Genomic DNA, 20,927 nt, shown 5'->3' on the forward strand with positions numbered 1-20,927 from the left:
AAAAAAAAAAAAAAAAAAAATTATACTTTTGGCCAGGTACGGTGGCTCACGCCTATAATCCAAGCACTTTGGGAGGCTGAGGCGGGCAGATTGCCTGAGGTCGGGAGTTCAAGACCAGCCTGACCAACATGGAGAAACCCTGTCTCTAATAAAAATACAAAATTAGCCAGGTGTGGTGGCGCATGCCTGTAATCCCAGCTACTTGGGAGGTTGAGGCGGGATAATTACTTGAACCCAGGAGGCAGAAGTTGCAGTGAGCTGAGATCGTGCAGAGCCGGGATCGCACCATTGCACTCCAGCCTAGGCAACAAGAGGGAAACTCTGTCTCAAAAGAAAAAAAATTATACTTCTTTGCTGGGCAGAGTGGCTCTCACCTGTAATCTCAGCACTTTGGGAGGCCAAGATGGGTGCATCATCTGAGGTCAGGAGTTCAAGACCAGCCTGGCCAACATGGTGAAACCCCCTATTAAAAATAAAAAAATTAGCCAGGCATGGTGGTGGGCACCTGTAGTCTCAGCTACTCGGGAGGCTGAGGGATGAGAATCACTTGAACCTGGGAGGCAGAGGTGGCAGTGAGCCAAGATCACACTACTGCACTCCTGGGCAACAGAGTGAGACTGTTTCAGAAAAATGTCTACATCTGTATCTGTATTTCCACTTCTTAAAATCCCTATGAGATAGTATTATGAGCGCTTAAAAGACAAAGTAAGATCCACATGGCCTCCATTCGTGCTTATTTTAATTTTCAATTCTCTATGTACTCCATAATTAATTGAACAGAGTCACTAAGGGATTTTTTTGGAACTTGCCAAGTTACTTGTGGAAAGAAATTCACTATTTTGGGCCAAAGCATTAAATTTGTGATGTGAATTCTCACAGATGTGACCTAGACTGGTTAAAAAAAGGATACAATGCTATTTTTATAACTCTCCAGCGATGTATGTAGTGAACCACTAACAGCTCTCATGAAATCTTAATAACTAATTCAAGTAGGGTAAAATATGTAAGTCAAAAACAAATAGTCAAATTCTCTAAATAATACTTTGCAAATTAGGGACTGGAAGATGAAATTCCAATGATCGGTGTATCTCCAAAATGGCATCTTGACCGGAAATATCCTAAGATCCTGGCACAATAACTTTTATTATTGGTTCTACTTACACTACTAAGTAAGATCCTGTCTTTCTTCTGAAGAGATAAAACTATGGTAGAGTATGTTCTTGATGTGGTTTAATTTTTTTTTTTTCTTGTGTTTTTATAATATCTGATACAGGGGCACTGGGAAAGTCCCTTTCATGAAATTGGATGTCTACCGAAAGCCACCAGATGGCGCTCTCAAACTCAGTCTTCAGCTCAGTAAGCACAGCACTGAGTAAAGAAAGATTCATGTCCCAGAATACTTAACAGATCCAGTGAAGAGAAAATGTGCAAAAAACAGCCTAGCAAGTAACCTTAATCTTAACTCATTAACTTTTTGCTAGTCACAAAGTAATCACATACTTTCATACTCAGTAGACGTAGCTTATCACCCAAGTTTCCAGGTTGTTCTTGTTTTTAAGGTAGGGTCTTACTCTGTTGCCCAGGCTAGACTGCAGTGGTATAATCACAGCTCACTACAGCCTCGACCTCCTGGGCTCAAGATCCTTCTACCTCAGCCTCCAGAGTAGCTGGGACCACAAGCATGTGCCATCACGTCCAGTTATTTTTTTATTTTTTTGGTAGAACCAGGGTCTATGTTGTCCAAGTTGGTTCCAGGTTCTTAATTAGTCCTCTCAATTTCTCACTGAAGACGAGCTCAAGCTGGGCACAGTGAATCATGCCTGTAATCCCAGCGCTTTGGGAGGCCAAGGCAGGCGCATCACTTGAGGCCAGGAGTTCAAGACCAGCCTGGCAAATACGGTGGCATGCCTATCATCCTAGCTACTCAGGAGGCTGAGGCATGAGAATCACTTGAAACCAGGAGGCAGACTGCAGTGAGCCAAGATCGCACCACTGCACTTCAGCCTGGGTGACAGAGTGAGACTCCATCTGATTGACTGATAGATAAATAAGTAAATAAACAAATAAATAAGACCTAGTTCTGCTTTACTGCCCAGAGAGGTCCTGAGACATTCTCTCACTCTACCTGAGGGGTCCAGATGCTCTTAGATGCATACCCATAGTCCTAACTCCTTAGGAAAAAAAAAAAAAGGCCTTTCGCTGGAGAATGTTTGAAGTTCTCTCATATCAAGTTGAAATTTGAGTATTGATGATGCCTTTCTTTTCTACTAAATGAAGATTCTAAAAGCCACAGTTCCAGAGGAAGTTTTGCTTAAGCTCCTTAGTGCTTTACATTGCCATCTCGGCTCACTGCAACCTCCACCTCCAAGGTTCAATTGATTCTCCTGGGGCCAGATATCTTCTGACTGCATAGCCTTGAACAAGTTACTTTACTTCTCTTTGGCTCAATCTCCTAAACTGACATTAGTGGGCTTATAGTACATAGTAAGAAAAATACATGTAAAAAAAGCGTAAGACTATTACTTAACAAAAATGTTAAAGTCTTATGACACCAACTGTTGTTTAGTATGCAGCGAATGAGAACTCAGACACTGCCTAAGGGAGTGCATCTTGGATCAACCGCTACAGGAAACAATCTAGTCAATTTGAAGATGTCCATATCCTACTACATAGTAATTCCACTCCTGGATATATGTATCCAGAAGTCTGAGTACAAGGAGACCTGTACAAGAATTCCATAGTAACACTGTTTCACTAATAGGAAAATGGATAAATAGTGGTACAGTCATTCAGCGAATTTTTCAAAGAGCAATAAAATACAAAAATTATCAGAGGAATACTCATCAATATGGACAAGTCTTACAAAACAAAATGTTGAATGAAAAAATATAAGCAGCAGAGATTACATACAATAAAATACTATTTCTATGAAACATAAAAACATATAAAACTATACACATGGAAATGATAATCATTAAAGAAGATAGTGGTTATCTCTCAGGAGCAGGGAGGAAAATGCAATTGAAGTGTACACCAGATGCTCAAAGTGCATTTGTAACATTCTCTTTCTTTAAGCAGTGTGACAGGGAATGATATGGCAAATGTCTGTGTACCTACCTCTTTGTATGACAACTACATCATACATCTGTAAAAATACTGAAGTATTTAACATAATAATGAATAAACAACAGAAAATAAACAACAAACAGTAGCTACTGCTGTTACAATTTGAATTGTAGGAAAGACTCTTGGCTTCTGAGTGGATTATTAAATAAAAAGATGTACTCACCAAGGAAAAAAACAGATTGTGGCTAGAAGCTGAGTAAATGGTCCAGATTACTGCCCCCCAACAACTAAGAATCCATGTATGGAGAACAACGTGAATGAGACTGGGATAATAAATACCAGTTTAGTCTCTAGACACATACTGTCCTAATTATGGAGGATCAGGGTTGCTCACCTACTGGGACCCTTCCACTCTAGGCCTGCTAGGAGAGAACACTGCCTTGGCATTTAGGAATTCAGGGATTCTTGTCCTGACTCCATCATGTGCTAATTAGAAACCCTGGAAAAGTCTCCAAATATCTCCAAGGGGTCATTTATTTCATCTGTAAAATAGGGATGATATGGATATTTGTCCAGTTGGCAAGAGCAAGGAAGGGCTCAATCCCTGACTCTCCTTCATTTCCTAGCTGTGAGACACAGGCAGGTTTCTTAACCTCTCTTACACCTCAGTTTTACTTATTCATAAATGGGAATAGTAAGAGAACCAACCTCACAGGATTGCTGTGAGAATTAAAATATAAATAATCTGCTGGGCTCGGTGGCTGACACCTGTAATCCCAACACTTCAGGAGGCTGAGGCAGGCGGATCATTGGAGGTCAGGAGTTTGAGACCGGCACGGCCAATATGGAGAAACCCCGTCTTTACTAAAAATACAAAACTTAGCCAGGCATGGTGGCAGTCACCTGTAGTTCCAGCTACTCGGGGAGGCCAAGTCAGGAGAATCGCTTCAACCCGAGAGGTGGAGGCTGCAGTGAGCCGAAATCAAGCCATTGCACTCCAGTCTGGGTGACAGAGCAAGACTCCATCTCATAAATAAATAAATAATCCATGTTAAGGTTCAGCATAGCATCTATCAGACAATAATTACACAGTATTAACATGGGGTTTTGTGAAGCCTAAGAAATGTAATAATGGATGTGAAGAGGGGTTGGTAAATTGTAAAATCCAGTAAGTGCTACTTTATATTTTCATTTTAACAACTTTTATTTTATTTTCAATTCTGTTTAGAATAAATAAAGCTTACAAACTCAGTACTAATGTATATGAATGCTGATTTTCGAGGGAATAAAATTTATTTTCCTGGAAAATTCTAAAGTCAGCAATATATTTCTTATTCTGAGAAGTTTTAGAAATGTCTTAGAAACCAGAGGTTTCTCCAATAGTATGTTCTCAGGAAAGGTCAACTTTATAGTTATAACCCATTTTAATTTTATACGTTCTCTGAAAATCCAAGATCCTGAAAGTTAGGCTAACATACATATAGCTAGTTAGTTGGAATTATTATAAACTTTTTTTAAAGTCTTTTCTTCTTGCTATAGCAATCTTCTAAAAATCCTGGAAGTGAGAGACTAAAGCCTTTTAATATATGTGAATTTTCTCACAAAATTTAAAATGACAATTCTTCTGCAGCTAAGTATATGCAAGCACAAGATACGAGTTATAAGAGGGAATTTTAAGCAAAAACCTCTTAAATGCCATCAGAAAACATTCCTACACTTGATTGGTCCAGCTCTTGTTTTCAGTAAATTTCTAGTTTTCTGTAGACACATATCCCAGTGAGGGTAAAAAGGTAACAAAATCCATGGAAAAGCTTAGGGAACAATAAATGATTACATGGACTAAAATATATGAAATGTTTTTATATCCATGAGTTTATGTGATACACTCAAAAAAACAAATTAGTCACCTTGAAGGATGCTGACGAACCAATTCATTATTTTCAAAACTGGTCAATAAATGGAATGGAATAAAAGCATTTATCCTGCCTTTCCTATAGTAACTGTACCACTGACTAGCCAAATAGTAGAAAAAGAGATTTTACAGTAGTACTCAAATTAACCAAAACAGATGGAATAATAGAATTAGCATTAGAAAAAACAAAATTAGGGAGGTGATGCACTGGGAATCAATGTTTGCAACATCATAAATAAATGACCAGACATTGTATGCCCAATGGAAAAATACATCACCACCTATGAAGGTGCCTTGTCAAAAAGTCAAACATAAATTTGATCAAACCTCTATATCCAACTGCCAATTTGTAGAAATACAGAAGACAGAGGACTTGTTAAACTACATTGTTAGGGGTGCAGTAAAAAAAAAATCTAGGCTATGAGAAGTTCGATAAAACAAACAACCTGATTATTCAATAAATAAATTCCAAGAGGGGAGTGAGGGGAAGGAGCAGAGGAAGAGATGAAGGATGAACTTATAAGCTAAAAAGAGACTTAAAAGACATCAGACTGGTGTGGTGGCTCACTTTGGGTGGCTCACTTTGGTGTCCTAGCACTTTGGGTGGTCAAAGTGGGAGAATCGCTTGGAGCTAGGATTTCAAGACCAGCCTGGACAACATAGTGAGATCCTATCTCTACAAAAATTAAAATAATAATAATAATAAAGGACATATCAAACAGTCACTAATACTTGAGCCTTATTTGGACTCTGATTCAAATAAACTTTAAAATTATGATTTTATAAGAACACTAGAAATTTGAACACTAACTGGATATTTGATAATAATGGTAACAATAATGGTATTTTATGTTTTAAAATGAACTGTTATGTTTTAGAGATATATACTAAAATATTTACGAGCAAAATGATATCTAGAACCTCTTTAAAATAATACAAAAGGGTAAATGGAAATGTAATGCACACATAGGGTCATTATAGTATTTTACATACTTTTGTGTATGTTTTAAATTCTTCACAAAAAAAAATGGTGAAGGGAAAGAAAGAGGAAATAAGGGTGGGAGGGAAGAGAGAAAAAAGTAATTGAACTTGTATTAGAGTCTGATTTGGTGTGTTATTATCTTTACCACAGGATCAGGAGTCACTGAACTACCCTCTGGCTCATATTCCACAATTTTATTTGGTTCTATTTTTTTATTCTATTCCTTCCTATTTCTCTATGCAAAGGCATCCTTTGTTATACTCAAACTATCCTAACTCATGTTCTCCAAAAGAAACCAGGCTCACTCCTTGGTCTTTTCTTCATGTCATGGTTTTGGGGGTCAACCTAATTATTATCATGAAGAACATAGGCTTTGAGTTCAGACTGACTTGATAATTGAAATCCATAACCTATACAGAGAGTTCCACTACCGCCCTATTGCTCTCCTCTCTGTACTCCCTGCAAGACTAAAACATTAGCCAAATACAATAAATATTAGTTCCTTTTCTTTTTCCCCTTGAATGGCTCTTCCTTCTGCTTAAGGAAATCTTATCTATACTTCAGGAGAAGTGAAACTGCATCTCCACTAAGATCCTGGAGAATTAAATTCTGGGCAACACTAAAACAGGCAAAATAGAATAGTGTTTAAAAGCTCCAAATCTGGACTCAGATCCTGACTCCAGCACTTAAAAGCTGAGGGACCCTAGGCAATTTAATTATCTTAAGTCTTAATCTACACGTATGTAAGACGGAAATAAGAGCATCTACCTACTGGGGTTACTGTGAGAATTATTAGAAATTAAATAATCCACGTAAAGTGCTTAGCACAGCACTCAATAAAATTAGTAAGAAAAGGAGGAAGAAAAAGGAGAGATGATGATCCTGGAAAATCAAAGCTAAAATTACACTCAATGAAATCCTGGGTTTGCCTTGCTTCTCCAACTAAACTTTCAGCACCTTGAGTGCAACGACATTGGTTACACTTCTTTGCATTTTCGAATGCACTTCACATGTAGGGCGACTAAAAAAATTACTTTTCAACTGAGAGAGACAAAATTCGGGCTCATTTATATTTATAATCCTATGAACTTGCAATAAGCATACTAGAGTAAATAGCAGCGGAGTCAGAGAGATCACTTGAGCTCAGGAGTTTGAGACTAGCCTGGGCAACATGGTGAAACCTTGTCTCTAATAAAAATACAAAAACTAGCCAGGTGTGACGGCACATGCCTGTAATCCCAGCTACTCTAGAGGCTGAGGCAGGAGAATCGTTTGAACCCAGGAAATGAAGGCTGCAGTGAGCCGAGATTATGTGACTGTACCCCAGCCTGAATGACAGAAGGAAACCCTGTCTGAAAGAAAGAAAAGAAAAGAAAAGAAAAGAAAAGAAAAGAAAAGAAATTTTCTTTCTTTTCACTGGCTGGGCGCAGTGGCTCACACCATAATCCTAGCACTTTGGGAGCCCAAGGTGGGCAAATCACCTGACGTCAGGAGTTCGAGAGCAGCCTGGCCAACATGGTGAAACCCGTCTTTACTTAAAAAAAAAAAAAATTAGCTGGGCGTTGTGGTATGCGCCTATAATCCCAGCAACTTGGGTGGCTGAGACATGATAACCACTTAAACCTAGGAGGTGGAGGTTGCAGTGAGCCAAGATCATGCCATGTCACTCCAGCGTGGGCGACAAGAGTAAGACTCAGTCTCAAAAAAAAAGAAAAAAAAAAAAAGTCACCCACACCTAAAATACAGCCCCACCCTCTATATTCTTGTCTTCTACTTTGCCTTTCCTTCTACCTATACATGAAGGAGTACCTGTTTCAATGCTCCCACCTACTCTTTGACCTCCTTCTTTTATTTTCCTCCCAGCTGACTAAACCCAGTTGCTCCCACAGTGTCGGCAGAGTTATGTTTGGAGAAACAGATCAGTAAGGCATAACCAGAACTAAGTTTTTCCTTTTCCTATTCTAAACGTACTTGTAAATATTCAACTGTTCCTACTTTAATTCCATGAAGAGGCAAACAAAAAACCAAAATAGGGCAGAAAAATGGCTTCCAATTTATCAGGAACTATGAAACTAAAGGCATATGTGAATAATGAAGAGAAAAAGCCAAAGTGGACACCAACTGAATTCAATAACATAGTAAAAATATCATTCATAAATTAGCCAGGCATGGTGGCAGGCATGTAATCCTAGCTACTTGGGAGGCTGAGGCAGAACTGCTTGAACCTGGGAGGTAGAGGTTGCGGTAAGCAGAGATTACACCACTGCACTCCAGCCTGGGTGACAGAGCGAGACTCTACCTCAAAAAAAAAAAAAAGAAAATATAAATATAAATATATATATGTATCATTCAACATGATCAAGCGGGATTCATCTCAGGGATGCAAAGATGGTTCAACATATACGTATCAGGCTGGGCACAGTGTCTCACGCCTATAATCCCAGCACTTTGGGAGGCCAAGGCAGGTGGATCACCTAAGGTCAGAAGTTTGAGATCAGCCTGGCCAACATAGTAAAACCCTGTCTCTACTAAAAATACAAAAATTAACCAAATGTGGTGGTGGGTGCTGCAGTCCCAGCTTCTTGAAAGGCTGAGGCAGCAGAATCGCTTGAACACAGAATGTGGAAGTTTGCAGTGAGCCGAGATGGCACCACTGTACTCTAGCCTGGGCGAAAGAGTGAGACTCCATCTCAAACAAACAAACAAACACAAAATATATACAAATATATACACATCAATAAACATGATACATCACAGGGCCAGGTGTAATGGCTCATGCCTGTAATCCCAGCACTTTGGGAGGCCGAGGCGGGTGGATCACTTGAGATCAGGAGTTCCAGATCAGCCTGGCCAACATGGCAAAACCCAGTCTCTACTAAAAATACAAAAATTAGCCAGGCATGTGCCTGTAATCCCAGCTACTGGGGAGGCTGAAGCAAGAGAATCACTCGAACCCGGGAGGTAGAGGTTGCAGTAAGCCGAGACTGCACCACTGCCCTCCAGCCTGGGCAACAGAGTGAGACTATATCAAAACAAAATAAAACAAAAACATGATACATCATAGTAACAGAATCAAGGACAAACACCATAAGCTGAAAAAGGCATTTGACAAAATTCAACATCCCTTCACGATAAACATTCTCAACACACTGGGTACAGAAGGAACATATGTCAAAACAATAAAGGCCATACATGACAAACTCAGAGCTAATATCATACGGAACAGCAAAAAATTGAAAGCCTTTGCTCTAAGATCTGAAGAAGACAAGCATCCCCGCTTTTACCACTTTATACAGCATAGTACTGGAAGTCCTAGCCAGAGCCATTAGACAAGACATAAAGGGCATCTAAAATGTAAAGAAAGAAGTCAAACTGTCATTGTTTGTAGACAACATAATCTTATATTTAGAAAAACCTAAAGACTACCAAAAACACCTGTTATAACTGATAAATGAATTTAGTAGGGCCGGGCGCGGTGGCTCAAGCCTGTAATCCCAGCACTTTGGGAGGCCGAGACGGGCGGATCATGAGGTCAGGAGATCGAGACCATCCTGGCTAATACGGTGAAACCCTGTCTCTACTTAAAAATACAAAAAACTAGCCGGGCGCTGAGGCGGGCGCCTATAGTCCCAGCTGCTCGGGAGGCTGAGGCAGGAGAATGGCGTAAACCTGGGAGGCGGAGCTTGCAGTAAGCTGAGATCCGGCCACTGCACTCCAGCCTGGGTGGCAGAGCAAGACTCCATCTCAAACAAAAAAAAAAAAAAAAAAAAAATTTAGTAAAGTTGCAGGATACAAAAGTCAGCATACCAAAATCAGTGGCGTTTCTATATGCCAACAGTGAACAATCTGGAGAGGAAAAAAGGAAAAAAAAAAAAACAAACAAATCAAGAAAGCAATCCCATTTATAATAGCTACAAAAAACAAAAACAAAAACAAAAAACACACAAAAAAACACAAAACACACACACACACACACCCTCTAAGAACAAACTGAACCAAAAAAGTAAAAGATATCAGCCTGGATGCAGTGGCTCACACCTGTAATCCCAGAACTTTGGGAGGCCAAGGTAGGTGGATCATTTGAGCTCAGAAGTTTGAGACCAGTCTGGCCAACATGCGAAACCTCGTCTCTACTAAAAATACAAAAATCAGCTGGGCGTGGTGGTGCAAGCCTATAATCCCAGTTACTTGGGAGGCTGAGGCAGAATTACTTGAACCCAGGAAGTGGAGGTTGCAGTGAGCTGAGATGGCGCCACTGCACTCCAGCCTGGGCAAAAGAGTGGGACTCCATCTCAGAAAAACAAGAAAAAAGTAAAAGATCTCTACAATAAAAACTATAAAATACTAATGAGAGAAATTAAAGAGGGCATACACAAAAAGGAAAGATATCCTGCGTTCACGGGCTGGAAGAACTAATATTGTTAAAAATTCCATACTATCCAAATATCTACAGATTCAATACAACCCCTATCAAAATACCAATGACATTTTCCACAGAAATAGAAAAAAACAATCCTCCAGGCCGGGCGCGGTGGCTCAAGCCTGTAATCCCAGCACTTTGGGAGGGCCGAGGACGGCGGATCACGAGGTCAGGCAGATCGAGGCCATCCTGGCTACACAGTGAAACCCCGTCTCTACTAAAATACAAAAAACTAGCGGGCGATGGGTGGCGGGCGCTGTAGTCCCAGCTACTGGGAGGCTGAGCAGGAGAATGGGCTAAACCCGGGAGGCGGAGCTTGCAGTGAGCTGAGATCCGGCCCACTGCACTCCAGCCTGGGCGGACAGAGCGACTCCGTCTAAAAAAAAAAAAAAAAAAAAAAAGAAAAAAAGAAAAAAACAATCCTAAAATCTATATGGAATCAAGGCAAGGACGTTTTCAGAATCCTACTGTCCTTTCACAGCTACCAATCAGGTATTATACTATTAACATGATTTATTTAACATTATTATGGGCTTCACAAGCACAATCTCATTTAATATTGACATCAACCTGACGTGGAAGGAAACTGGGGCTTAGAGAAGTTAAGAGGCTGAGCAAGATGGTTCATGCCTGTAATCCTAGCACTTTGGGAGGCTGAGGCAGGAGGATCACTTGAGCCTAGGAGTTTGAGATCAGCTTGGGCAACATAGGGAGACCCCATCTCTACAAAAGATTAAATAATTAGCTGAGTGCTGTAGCGTGTGCGTGTAGTCTCAGCTACTTGTGAGGCTGGGGTAGGAGGCTCATTTGAGCCCAGGAGGAGGAGGTTACAGAGTGCCAATATTGCACCACTGCACTCCAGCCTGGGCAACAGGGTGAGGCCCTGTCTCCAAAAAAAAAAAAAAAAAAAGACAGGGTCTATGTTGCCTAGACTGGTCTTGAACTCCTGGGTGCAAACCATCCTCCTGCCTCAGCTTCCTGAGAAGCTGGGATTACAGGTACATACCACCACATCTAGCTTTTTGTGTCTCTTTTGAACAAGAATTTTAAATTTCAATGAGGTCAAGTTTATCTCTAAACCTATGGTTTATGTCTATCTTTATGGGTTTTTTTTGTGTGTTTAAGAATTTTTCTTCTACCTGAAGATCAAAAAAATTCTCATATATTTTCTTTTAAAAGTTGTAGCGAACCAAACTCAGTGGCACGTGCCTGTAGTCTATGGAAAGTCTACATAAAGTCCTAAGGAAGAACTATATTTTTTTCATTCATTTATAATGTACCTCTTCCTTACATCAAGTTTCCATGTTTGTGGATGTTTCCAGGGTCTATAATCTGTTCTACTGGTATCTTCATGCACCCCTGCATCAATTCTAATACTGTAACAACTAGAACTTTATAATAAGTCTTGGTACCTGGTAGAAGTAGTTTTCCTTGTTCTTCAAAATTATCTTAGCTATTCTTGGCCTTTTACTCTCTTATTAATTTTATAATGAGATTATAAAATCCCTCAAAAAAACTTACAGGACTTTCAACTGGCACTGCACTGAATTTAGAGAAATTTGGGGCATATTTACATTTGTGTTATATAGAGTTTAACTATCCATGTGCATAATAAACCTCCCCATTTAGGCATTCTTTTATATCCATTACATATTTCTTGCAACTCTTTCACTGGATTTCTGAGTATTTTACAGCTTTGTTAAATATTGCGAATGAAATAATTTTTACCCCAGCATTTTCCTGTAATTGATTATTGATACAAGAACAAGAACGGGCGCAGTGGCTCACGCCTGTAATCCCAACTACTTGGGAAGTTGAGACAGGAGAATTGTTTGAACCCGGGAGACGGAGGTGGCAGTGAGCCAAGGTCGCACCACTGCACTCCAGCCTGGGTGACAGAGCAAGACTCCATCTCAAAAACAAAACAAAACAAAACAAAAAACCGCAATTTTAGTGTGTTTCTCTTCTTTCTGGCAACCTTGCTTAATTATTTGTAATGACTGATCTGAAGATTTCCTTCAGTATTTTTATGGAGGCAACTCTGTCATATAGAAATAAAGAAATAGGTTTTGTTTGTTGTGCTTCCTTTCCATCTTTTATAATCACATTTTCCCCTTGACTTACTATAACGATTAATACTTGTAAGTATAGCCAAACAAAAAGTGATGGTGGGCATCCTTATTTTTTCAACAGAAATCCTCTGAAACCTCCATTAATCATGAGGTTTGACAATAGTTTTTAATTAGCTTAAAAGTTTTTTATTGTTGTGGTTTATTTTTGTTCATGGATGAGTGCTGTATTTTATCCAATGCTCAGAGTTTATTGTCTATCACTTTGGACTACTAAAACTGTGGGTCAGGACCCATTATATTGTAATTAAATGCATTTGAAGTATTAACAGACCAGAGATTCTCTACAAAAAAAAAAAAATATAACGGAAAGTGCCAGACTACATCCCATGATGTAAGATAGTGTTTCACAAAACTTTTGTTTCAGCTGCTTACACAAACACATATATGTACTTTGAATTGCTAAATAAAATGTCCTTCTTACTATGAGTTGTATACAAAAAAGAGTTTGAAAGCCACTAATCTATACTATTTCTGAAGCATGAAAAATGTTAGGGACAAACATCTTACTGTAAAGTTTTCTTAAAACAGATAATACAATGTGTGGTTTTTATTCATTCAAAAATACATACCTTTTCCTGGTATTATTATTTTAAATCAAAATCCCTTGATGAGACCAGGCATGATGGCTTATGCCTGTAATCCCAGCACTTTGGGAGGCTGAGACGGGGGGATCACTTGAGGTCAGGAGTTTGAGATCAGCCTGGCTAACATGGTGAAATCCCATCTCTACTAAAAATACAAAAATAGCTGGGCATGGTAGTGGGTGCCTGTAATCCCAGTTACTCGGAAGGCTGAGGCAGGAGGATTGCTTGAATCTGAGAGGCAGAGGTTGCAGTGAGCCAAGATCACCATACTGTACTCCAGCCTGGGCAACAGAGCAAGACTGTCTCAAAAAAACAAAACAAAACAAAACAAATTCCCTGATGAACAAAGTGGCCCACATTCACAAAAACATCTGAGGCCAAAGCAATCTACATACATTAGCATAAATTTCTGACAAAGGATCCTACTTCAAGGATCACTTTTGCAAAGTTTTAAATATGCATAATATCTGAGATGAGGGCATACAGCTTTCATCAAATTTTCAAATGTACCTGTGACCTTAAAAATACATACAACTATGGCCGGGCGCGGTGGCTCACGCCTGTAATCCCAGCACTTTGGGAGGCCGAGGCGGGCGGATCATGAGGTCAGGAGATCGAGACCATCCTGGCTAACACGGTGAAACCCCATCTCTACTAAAAAAAAAAAAAAATACAAACAATTAGCCGGGCGTGGTGGCGGGCGCCTGTAGTCCCAGCTACTTGGGAGGCTGAGACAGGAGAATGGCAAGAACCTGGGAGGCAGAGCTTGCAGTGAGCCGAGATTGTGCCACTGCACTCCAGCCTGGGTGACAGAGCAAGACTCCGTCTCAAAAAAAAAAAAAAAAAAATACATAGAACCTCTATTCCAAAAAATTCAATGTAAGTTTATAACTCTAAAATCAGAAGGTAACTTGACATCTGTATTATTTATATCACATTTTCTGTACTGTGTACCGAGTCTGGCTCACTTGTTTCTCAGCTGTTTATATTACCATGTACTTTGCTAACTGCCTAGCTTTGTCAGGCTATAAAAAGAAATATGCCCTGAAACTTCATCCATATGGATATGCCATGCAATGTATCTCTTTGCCCATCATTCCTGAAATCTTTCTATAGAATATTTTAAGATTGTTCTTATGGCCAGGCATGGTGACTCATGCCTGTAATCTCAGCACTTTGGGAGGCTAAGGCAGGAAGAATACTTGAGGCCAGGAGTTCAAGATCAGCCTGGTCAACATAGTGAAATCCGATCTCTACAGGAAAAAAAAAAATGTTCCTTGTTTGTGACCAGAAGTAACATTACTCACCTTATTCACTGGATTTATTTCTGGAAAATGTGTAACTGCTTTCTGATTATGCTGATTATAATTTGTCACCAGTGAAGTTATTTTAAAAAAGGCAACTCCCAAAGAGGAGTTCCAACATATTCTGCACAATAGCAGCATTGTTTGTGTAAGTATCTAACATACCAAAGAGACTACTTTAAAAAACAAATAATCGCTGGGCGCGGTGGATCACGCCTGTAATTCAGTACTTTGGGAGGCCGAGGTGGGGGGATCACCTGAGGTCAGGATTTCAAGACCAGCCTGACCAACATGGCGAAATCCCATCTCTACTAAAAGTACACAAATTAGCTGGGCGTGGTGGCAGGCGCCTGTAATCCCAGCTACTCAGAAGGCTGAGGCGGGAGAATTGCTGGAATCTGGGAGGCAGAGGTTTCAGTGAGCTGAGATCAGGCCACTGCACTCCAGCCTCGGTGACAAAAGCCAGACTCCATCTCAAATAAATAAATAATCATTTGAATGTAATGTTTTTGAAAAAACAAAAAAAAAAAGTTGGTTTTTTTTTTTTTTTTTTTGAGGCAAGGTCTTACTATCACCCAGGCTGGAGTGCAGTGGCTCAACTGCAGCTCACTGCAGTTGACCTCATTGGCTCAAGCCATCCTCAGCCTCCCAGGTAGCAGGGACTACAGGCACACACCACCATGCCTGGCTAATTATTTTATTTTCTTGTAGAGACAGTGTCTCACTATGTTGCCCAGGCTGGTCTCAAACTCCTGAACTCAAGCAATCCTCCCACCTTGGTCTTCCAAAGTATTGCAGTTACAGGCATGAGCCACCATGCCTGACCTGATATTTGTTTTTTAAAACTCACATTCCCTTCTTGACATACCATGTATGCTGATATTCTCCACAAAAATCACTTCTCAAAAAATTCAGCATTATGTAGACATTCTAAGAACCATACTATTCATCTTGGCAACTATGTTAATATTGAGTGCAGAGTACTACGGTTCTAAAGAATATAATGTCACTGCTTCAAAGTGTAATTTTTGAAAACTCCTAATTCTGTAAAGCTATGCTAATTTCTCTGACTGCTGTTGGATATATTAGAATGATATCCAAACTTAAAGTTGTCTTTATGGTTTTAAAAAGTTCCCAAAACTAATTTATAAAATAAGCATGTTCTCATAATAGAGAAGTTAATTTTTAAGCATAAATTTCTAAGTACACTAAATAATATATTATCATTATTCTTATACACTTTTATAATACCCAAAACAGTATTTTAAAAGTAAAGCAATCTGTTAACAATGATTACCTCTGGTGAGTAGGACTGGCAGGAATAGATAAAGAATAGACAGACTTGGTGTTTCTGCTTTTATTTTTACTTTAAATGCTTTTGTACTGTTTAAATATTTAAACAAGTACTTTTAATGAAAATTGAAGAAAAGGTACAATTATAAAGTCAAGAGTCTCCACATTTATCTTATTCTACTTCCTGTTATCCCCACTTCTTATCTCCCTCTAGGAGATTGTAGCACTTTCAGAGCAGGGATCTTCTGTGTCTTCTACAGTGTCCTGTCTCCCACAGAGCTAACCCCATAGCAGATGCTATGCATCTGGATTAGCAGAAGTGGAGGAAATGAGGACAAGTGGATTCAACAATACTATAGTGAGCCTTTACAAAAAAAAGTACTTTGGAAGGTAGGCTTCGGAATAAAAGAATCTATTATCTTCTCCATATGGAATGCTGGTTAATATCTATTCACAACTCTAACTGCTCTGCTCCTTAAATGTTTAGAACCCTATTTGAACAGGTTCTAATGTGGAACCACAGTAGAAATGTGGAATTTTGAAATCTATCCTGAATTGTAAAATATGCCATGAACTGTATATGCCATGGGTTATATACATAAATATATACATAAATATATTTTATATAAACATTAAAATATAATACTATGCAGTGGCCTTGGGTTTAAATGAGGTCAAGGAAAACAGCTGTTGACAAACCTGTCCCAAATTTACTAAAGGGGTGTTTAGGATTCCCTGTAGCTTTTTCCAATTGAAAGAGTCTCCAGGCATCGTTCATCACATTCTTCTCATGTTCTGAGTCAACTGCATTCACCTCTCTGTCTTTGCAACTTTCATCGAACAAGGGGCACAGAAAAAACTGTGCAAACCTAAGGGTATGAAACATAATTAAAACTTGAAAGACGTCATTTTAAAAGAATGGTCTTTTAAAAAGATTTTTCAAACTTATTGGATAGGAAATGCAAATTTTGCAGAATCAGAAACATAACAACCGTTGCTACTAAGAAAAAAGGAATATAAAATAAGTGTTATGGAAGAGAAGAAAAATCTAATATTGAACAGAGGTAAATGCAGAGGAGTTGATCTACCCCAGAGATGATAAATAGTGAAAATTTAAAAAATTAACACCAAAAAAGGTAGATTATGGAGACAACAGCAGTCTATTTAAGATTTTAATTTGGCATGTCTATAAAAACTGTTATATGTGGTTAATTCTCCAAAAAAAAAGAGAAAGAAAGAAAAAGGCAGGTCATAGTTTTGAGGCCAATCTTAAATTTTAGGTGCAATGTCACTAAGACTCAGGCACCTTAGGACAAACAAGTGACCTACTTTTAACAGGCTCAATTTGAATATTTCTTTCTTCTTACGTAGAAAAACAAACTTGAATTAGTAGGAAAAAACATAATGCAGTGAAAAACCTGAGGTATGACATAGTTTGACTAAGTCATGATTATGGGCTTTGATGAAATTATAAGAGAAACAGTCCATAAACTTTTAATAAGCAGTGATTCGGTAAATAACACAGTATGTAACTTTAACATAAGTAACTGATAGGCCTTTCTTGAGGCTATTCCTTAATAACAGTACCAAAGTTTAAGATACCTACAGCTAATAAATTAACTCTTCTATATCAGGTTAAATTTAACTCAGGATTCCTGTAGTAATTCTTAAGAAACTTCACATCCCATTTTATAGAATAAGACTTGATTTAGATGAAGTTAAGAGCAGAGGCTCTGAACAGGACTATTTTATTCAGTGGGTCTAAGGAACTCTTGGGTCTATAAACATCTCAGTTACTACACCTCACAGTTCAGCTGTCACAGAAGCCATTATCATTACTTGCTATTTACTTTAAGTGCATAAGTAAATATGATACTGTGCTAAGTACTTTACATATACCACAAGGGGAAACTCTATCTATCTGGAGTCTATAATCAAAGATGTATGAAAACAGAATTTCTGGCCACATAACATCTTTTATCCACCCCAATACCTCGAGGCTGGAAAAAATGTCTAACAGCTACATACCAAAGTTGGATAGGCCCAGATAAAGGGTCATGTTATGACACAGTATAATCAAGTTTTTTAAATGATCCTCTTATACAAGTGGATTTTTAGTTTGAGACAAGTAACAGACATCCTCCATCATACAGAGATCTACTATATGAACATCTGCTGTAGCATTTGTAAAGCAGGAAATGAAATTCAGTGTATGATCCCAGGGCACTCATTAATGGAAGTCCTCTGGGAATACATATCAGAGATGATTATACCTTAAAGCTGCTGCCTAAAGACCGAAACATAAAATAGAATAAGTAGGAAACAGACTACTTTGACCCAGTACATATCGTAAACCCACGCCCTTGCCTTGATAATGCTTTTTCAAAAATACAACAATTATTATTAAAAGTAAGCAAATAAAGCTGACAGTGACTAAAAGTGTCAAATTTCATTATAGATCCAAAAAGTTGCTGAATTACACCTTGGCATCACAGAAAACTATAAATATTCACCAAGGATAAGTTACACTTCAAATAATGAATCAAATCACTGATGTAACAAAAAAAATTAGAAATTGTTAGCTGTATAAAAAATTGACCCCCCCAAAAAAAAAAAATTGACCAAGGCTGGGTGCAGTGGCTCACATCTGTAATCCCAGCATTCTGGGAGGCTAAGGTGGGCGGATCACCTGAGGTCAGGAGTTCGAGACCAGCCTGACAAACATGGGGAAAGCCCATCTCTACTAAAAATACCAAATTAGCCGGGCATGGTGGCACATGCCTGTAATCCCGATTACTCAGGAGGCTGAGGCAGAATTGCTTGAACCCGGGAGGCGAAGGTTGCAGTGAGCCAAGACTGCGCCATGGCCTGGACAACAAGAGCGAAACTCCATCTAAAGAAAAAACTATATATACATTGACCAAGAAATTAAATTGGCCTAATGGAGCTTGCTCCAGGAAACACTTTCAAAATATCTCCATGGTTGAAACAGCAGGTCAAAACGTTCTGTATCTACTAAGCATCTTTGAGAAGCAAGGAAATGAATGAGGAGAGAATATTTAAGGTTTCGCATTCTGGAACAGAAGTATGTCTGAAAAGAGATCAATGACACTATCAGGTTAGTCCTCATCACATGCTTTATATGTAACACCAGTTAGAATGGAAAGGGCTGCTGAAAATTCTATACCTCAATAAAATACTTTGCAGGCCTGAAGACTCATTTAAAGTCATGCCATTATTATTCCTTTACTACTCAGTAAGTATATGACATCACTTATTGTTTCTTTTTCAGAAAACACAGGTTAAAATACCTTTTGTTAAACTATGAAGCTATAAAGCCACCTCTGTAGAAATAACAATTGTTGTTATTATTAATATGACAAGTACACAAAGTTGGATAATTCATAGGGTATTCTGCATTACCTGTCTAGGGCACCTTCTAGGTGTTCATGAGAAACATCAAAATAGTAATTGGTATGTTCTCCACTAGTAAAGGCATTTGAACTTCCTGCATGCTCACTGAGAAACTGGCTGTATTCATTTTCTTTAGGGTATTTCTTTGTTCCCAAAAAAAGCATATGTTCACAAAAATGACTTAAGCCAGCAATATGTGGAGGATCCGACAATGAACCTGAAAGAGAAAACACGTATATAATAAATCATTGTCTTATGTTGAAAGCTAGTAAATACAGATGACTTGTAGTTCTTGTTAGCATGACAACTCCAACCACAAAATCAGAGAAAGTTAAGCACAAGCTACCTAAAATGGTATTATTTAGAAAGCAAATCAGTAGTCAGAAGACTGGTTTCTAGTGCCTGCTCTTGACACTAATTAGTTGGTAACTTTGGACAGGTTACTTAGTGTCTCCAAACATTAGTTTTACCACATCCTGGACAGGAAGAAAGAGCTGGACTCACAGTTTTAAGAGCTAGAATTTTCTTGTCATGATTTCATTGCAAGAGACTATACAGCACAGTGCTAACAGCATGCATTTGGGGGTTACCGGCTCTACTAGCTGTGAAATGGTAAGCATAATACTTTACCTATCTTGGCTCAATTGCTTCAATATATACCCATCTAAGAGGGCTGTGTGAGTACAAATTAGATGACATTTGCAAATCACTCTGGTAGTCCAAAGCATTATGGCAGGCAATAGTTATTTGTTCAATATTACCTTATTTCCTCAGTTCTAAAATGGCACTGAGTTAAAAGCTTTTCAAAGAAGACAAAAAGAAACACTGTCCCACTAACTGTGCACATACATAAAAAGCAACCCAGCCGGGCACAGTGGCCCACACCCCTAATCCCAGCACTTCGGGAGGATGAGGTGGTCAGATCACCTGAGGTCGGGAGTTTGAGATCAGCCTGGCCTACATGGCAAAACCTCATCTCTAATAAAAATACAAAAATCAGCTGGGCATGCTGGCGGGCACCTGTAATCCCAGCTACTAGGGAGGCTGAGGTAGGTAAATTGCTTGAACCTGGAGGTGGGGGCTGCAGTGGGCGGAGACTGTGCCACTGCACTCTAGCCTGGGCAACAGACTGATACTCTGTCTCATAGAAAAAAGAAAAAAAAAAAAGCAACCTGATTAAAGCAACATTAAATCTGTAAGAAACATGCACATGGCAGGGCGTGGTGGCTCATACCTGTAATCCCAACACTTTAGGAGGCTGAGGTGGGTGGATCACCTGAGGTCAGGAGTTCGAGACCAGCCTGGCCAATGTGGTGAAACTCCATCTCTACTAAAAATACACAAATTAGCTGGGCGTGGAGGCGGTCACCTGTACTCCCAGCTACTCAGGAGGGTGAGGCAGGAGAATCGCTTGAACCTGGGAGGTGGAGGTTGCAGTCAGCTGAGATCACGCCACTGTACTCCAGCATGGGTGACAACAGTGAAACTCCATCTCAAAAAAAAAAAAAGAAATGTGCACACGAGGCTGGGCACGGTGGCTTACACCTATAATCTCTGCACTTTGGGAGGCCGAGGCGGGCAGATCATCTGAGGTCGGGAGTTCAAGACCAGCCTGACCAACATGGAGAAACCCTGTCTCTACTAAAAATACAAAATTAGGCGGGCATGGTGGTGCATACCTGTAATCCCAGCTACTCGGGAGGCTGAGGTAGGAGAATTGCTTGAACTAGGGAGGTGGAGGTTGCAGTGAGCAGAGATCGCACCATTGCACTCCACCCTGGGCAACAAAAGCAAAACTTCTACTCAAAAAAAAAAAAAAA

At 39.3% G+C, this 20,927-nt stretch overlaps 1 protein-coding gene across 4 annotated transcripts in view; it reads right to left on the reverse strand.

The window, feature by feature from the left end:
* The window catches only part of IDE (insulin degrading enzyme), a 113,749-nt gene that overhangs the window by 64,833 nt on the left and 27,989 nt on the right, over positions 1-20,927 (reverse strand). For all 4 annotated transcript variants that reach the window (XM_017876749.1, XM_017876746.1, XM_017876748.1 and 1 more), the window contains exons 3-4: positions 19,117-19,324; positions 16,393-16,562 (exon numbers count right to left, since the gene is read on the reverse strand). In XM_017876749.1, the coding sequence (XP_017732238.1) occupies positions 16,393-16,562; positions 19,117-19,324 (378 nt within the window). The remainder of the gene's footprint in view (positions 1-16,392; positions 16,563-19,116; positions 19,325-20,927) is intronic.

This window comes from Rhinopithecus bieti, unplaced genomic scaffold (genome assembly GCF_001698545.2).
Source record: "Rhinopithecus bieti isolate Rb0 unplaced genomic scaffold, ASM169854v2 scaffold_9383, whole genome shotgun sequence".
NCBI classification, from domain to species: Eukaryota; Metazoa; Chordata; class Mammalia; order Primates; family Cercopithecidae; genus Rhinopithecus; species Rhinopithecus bieti.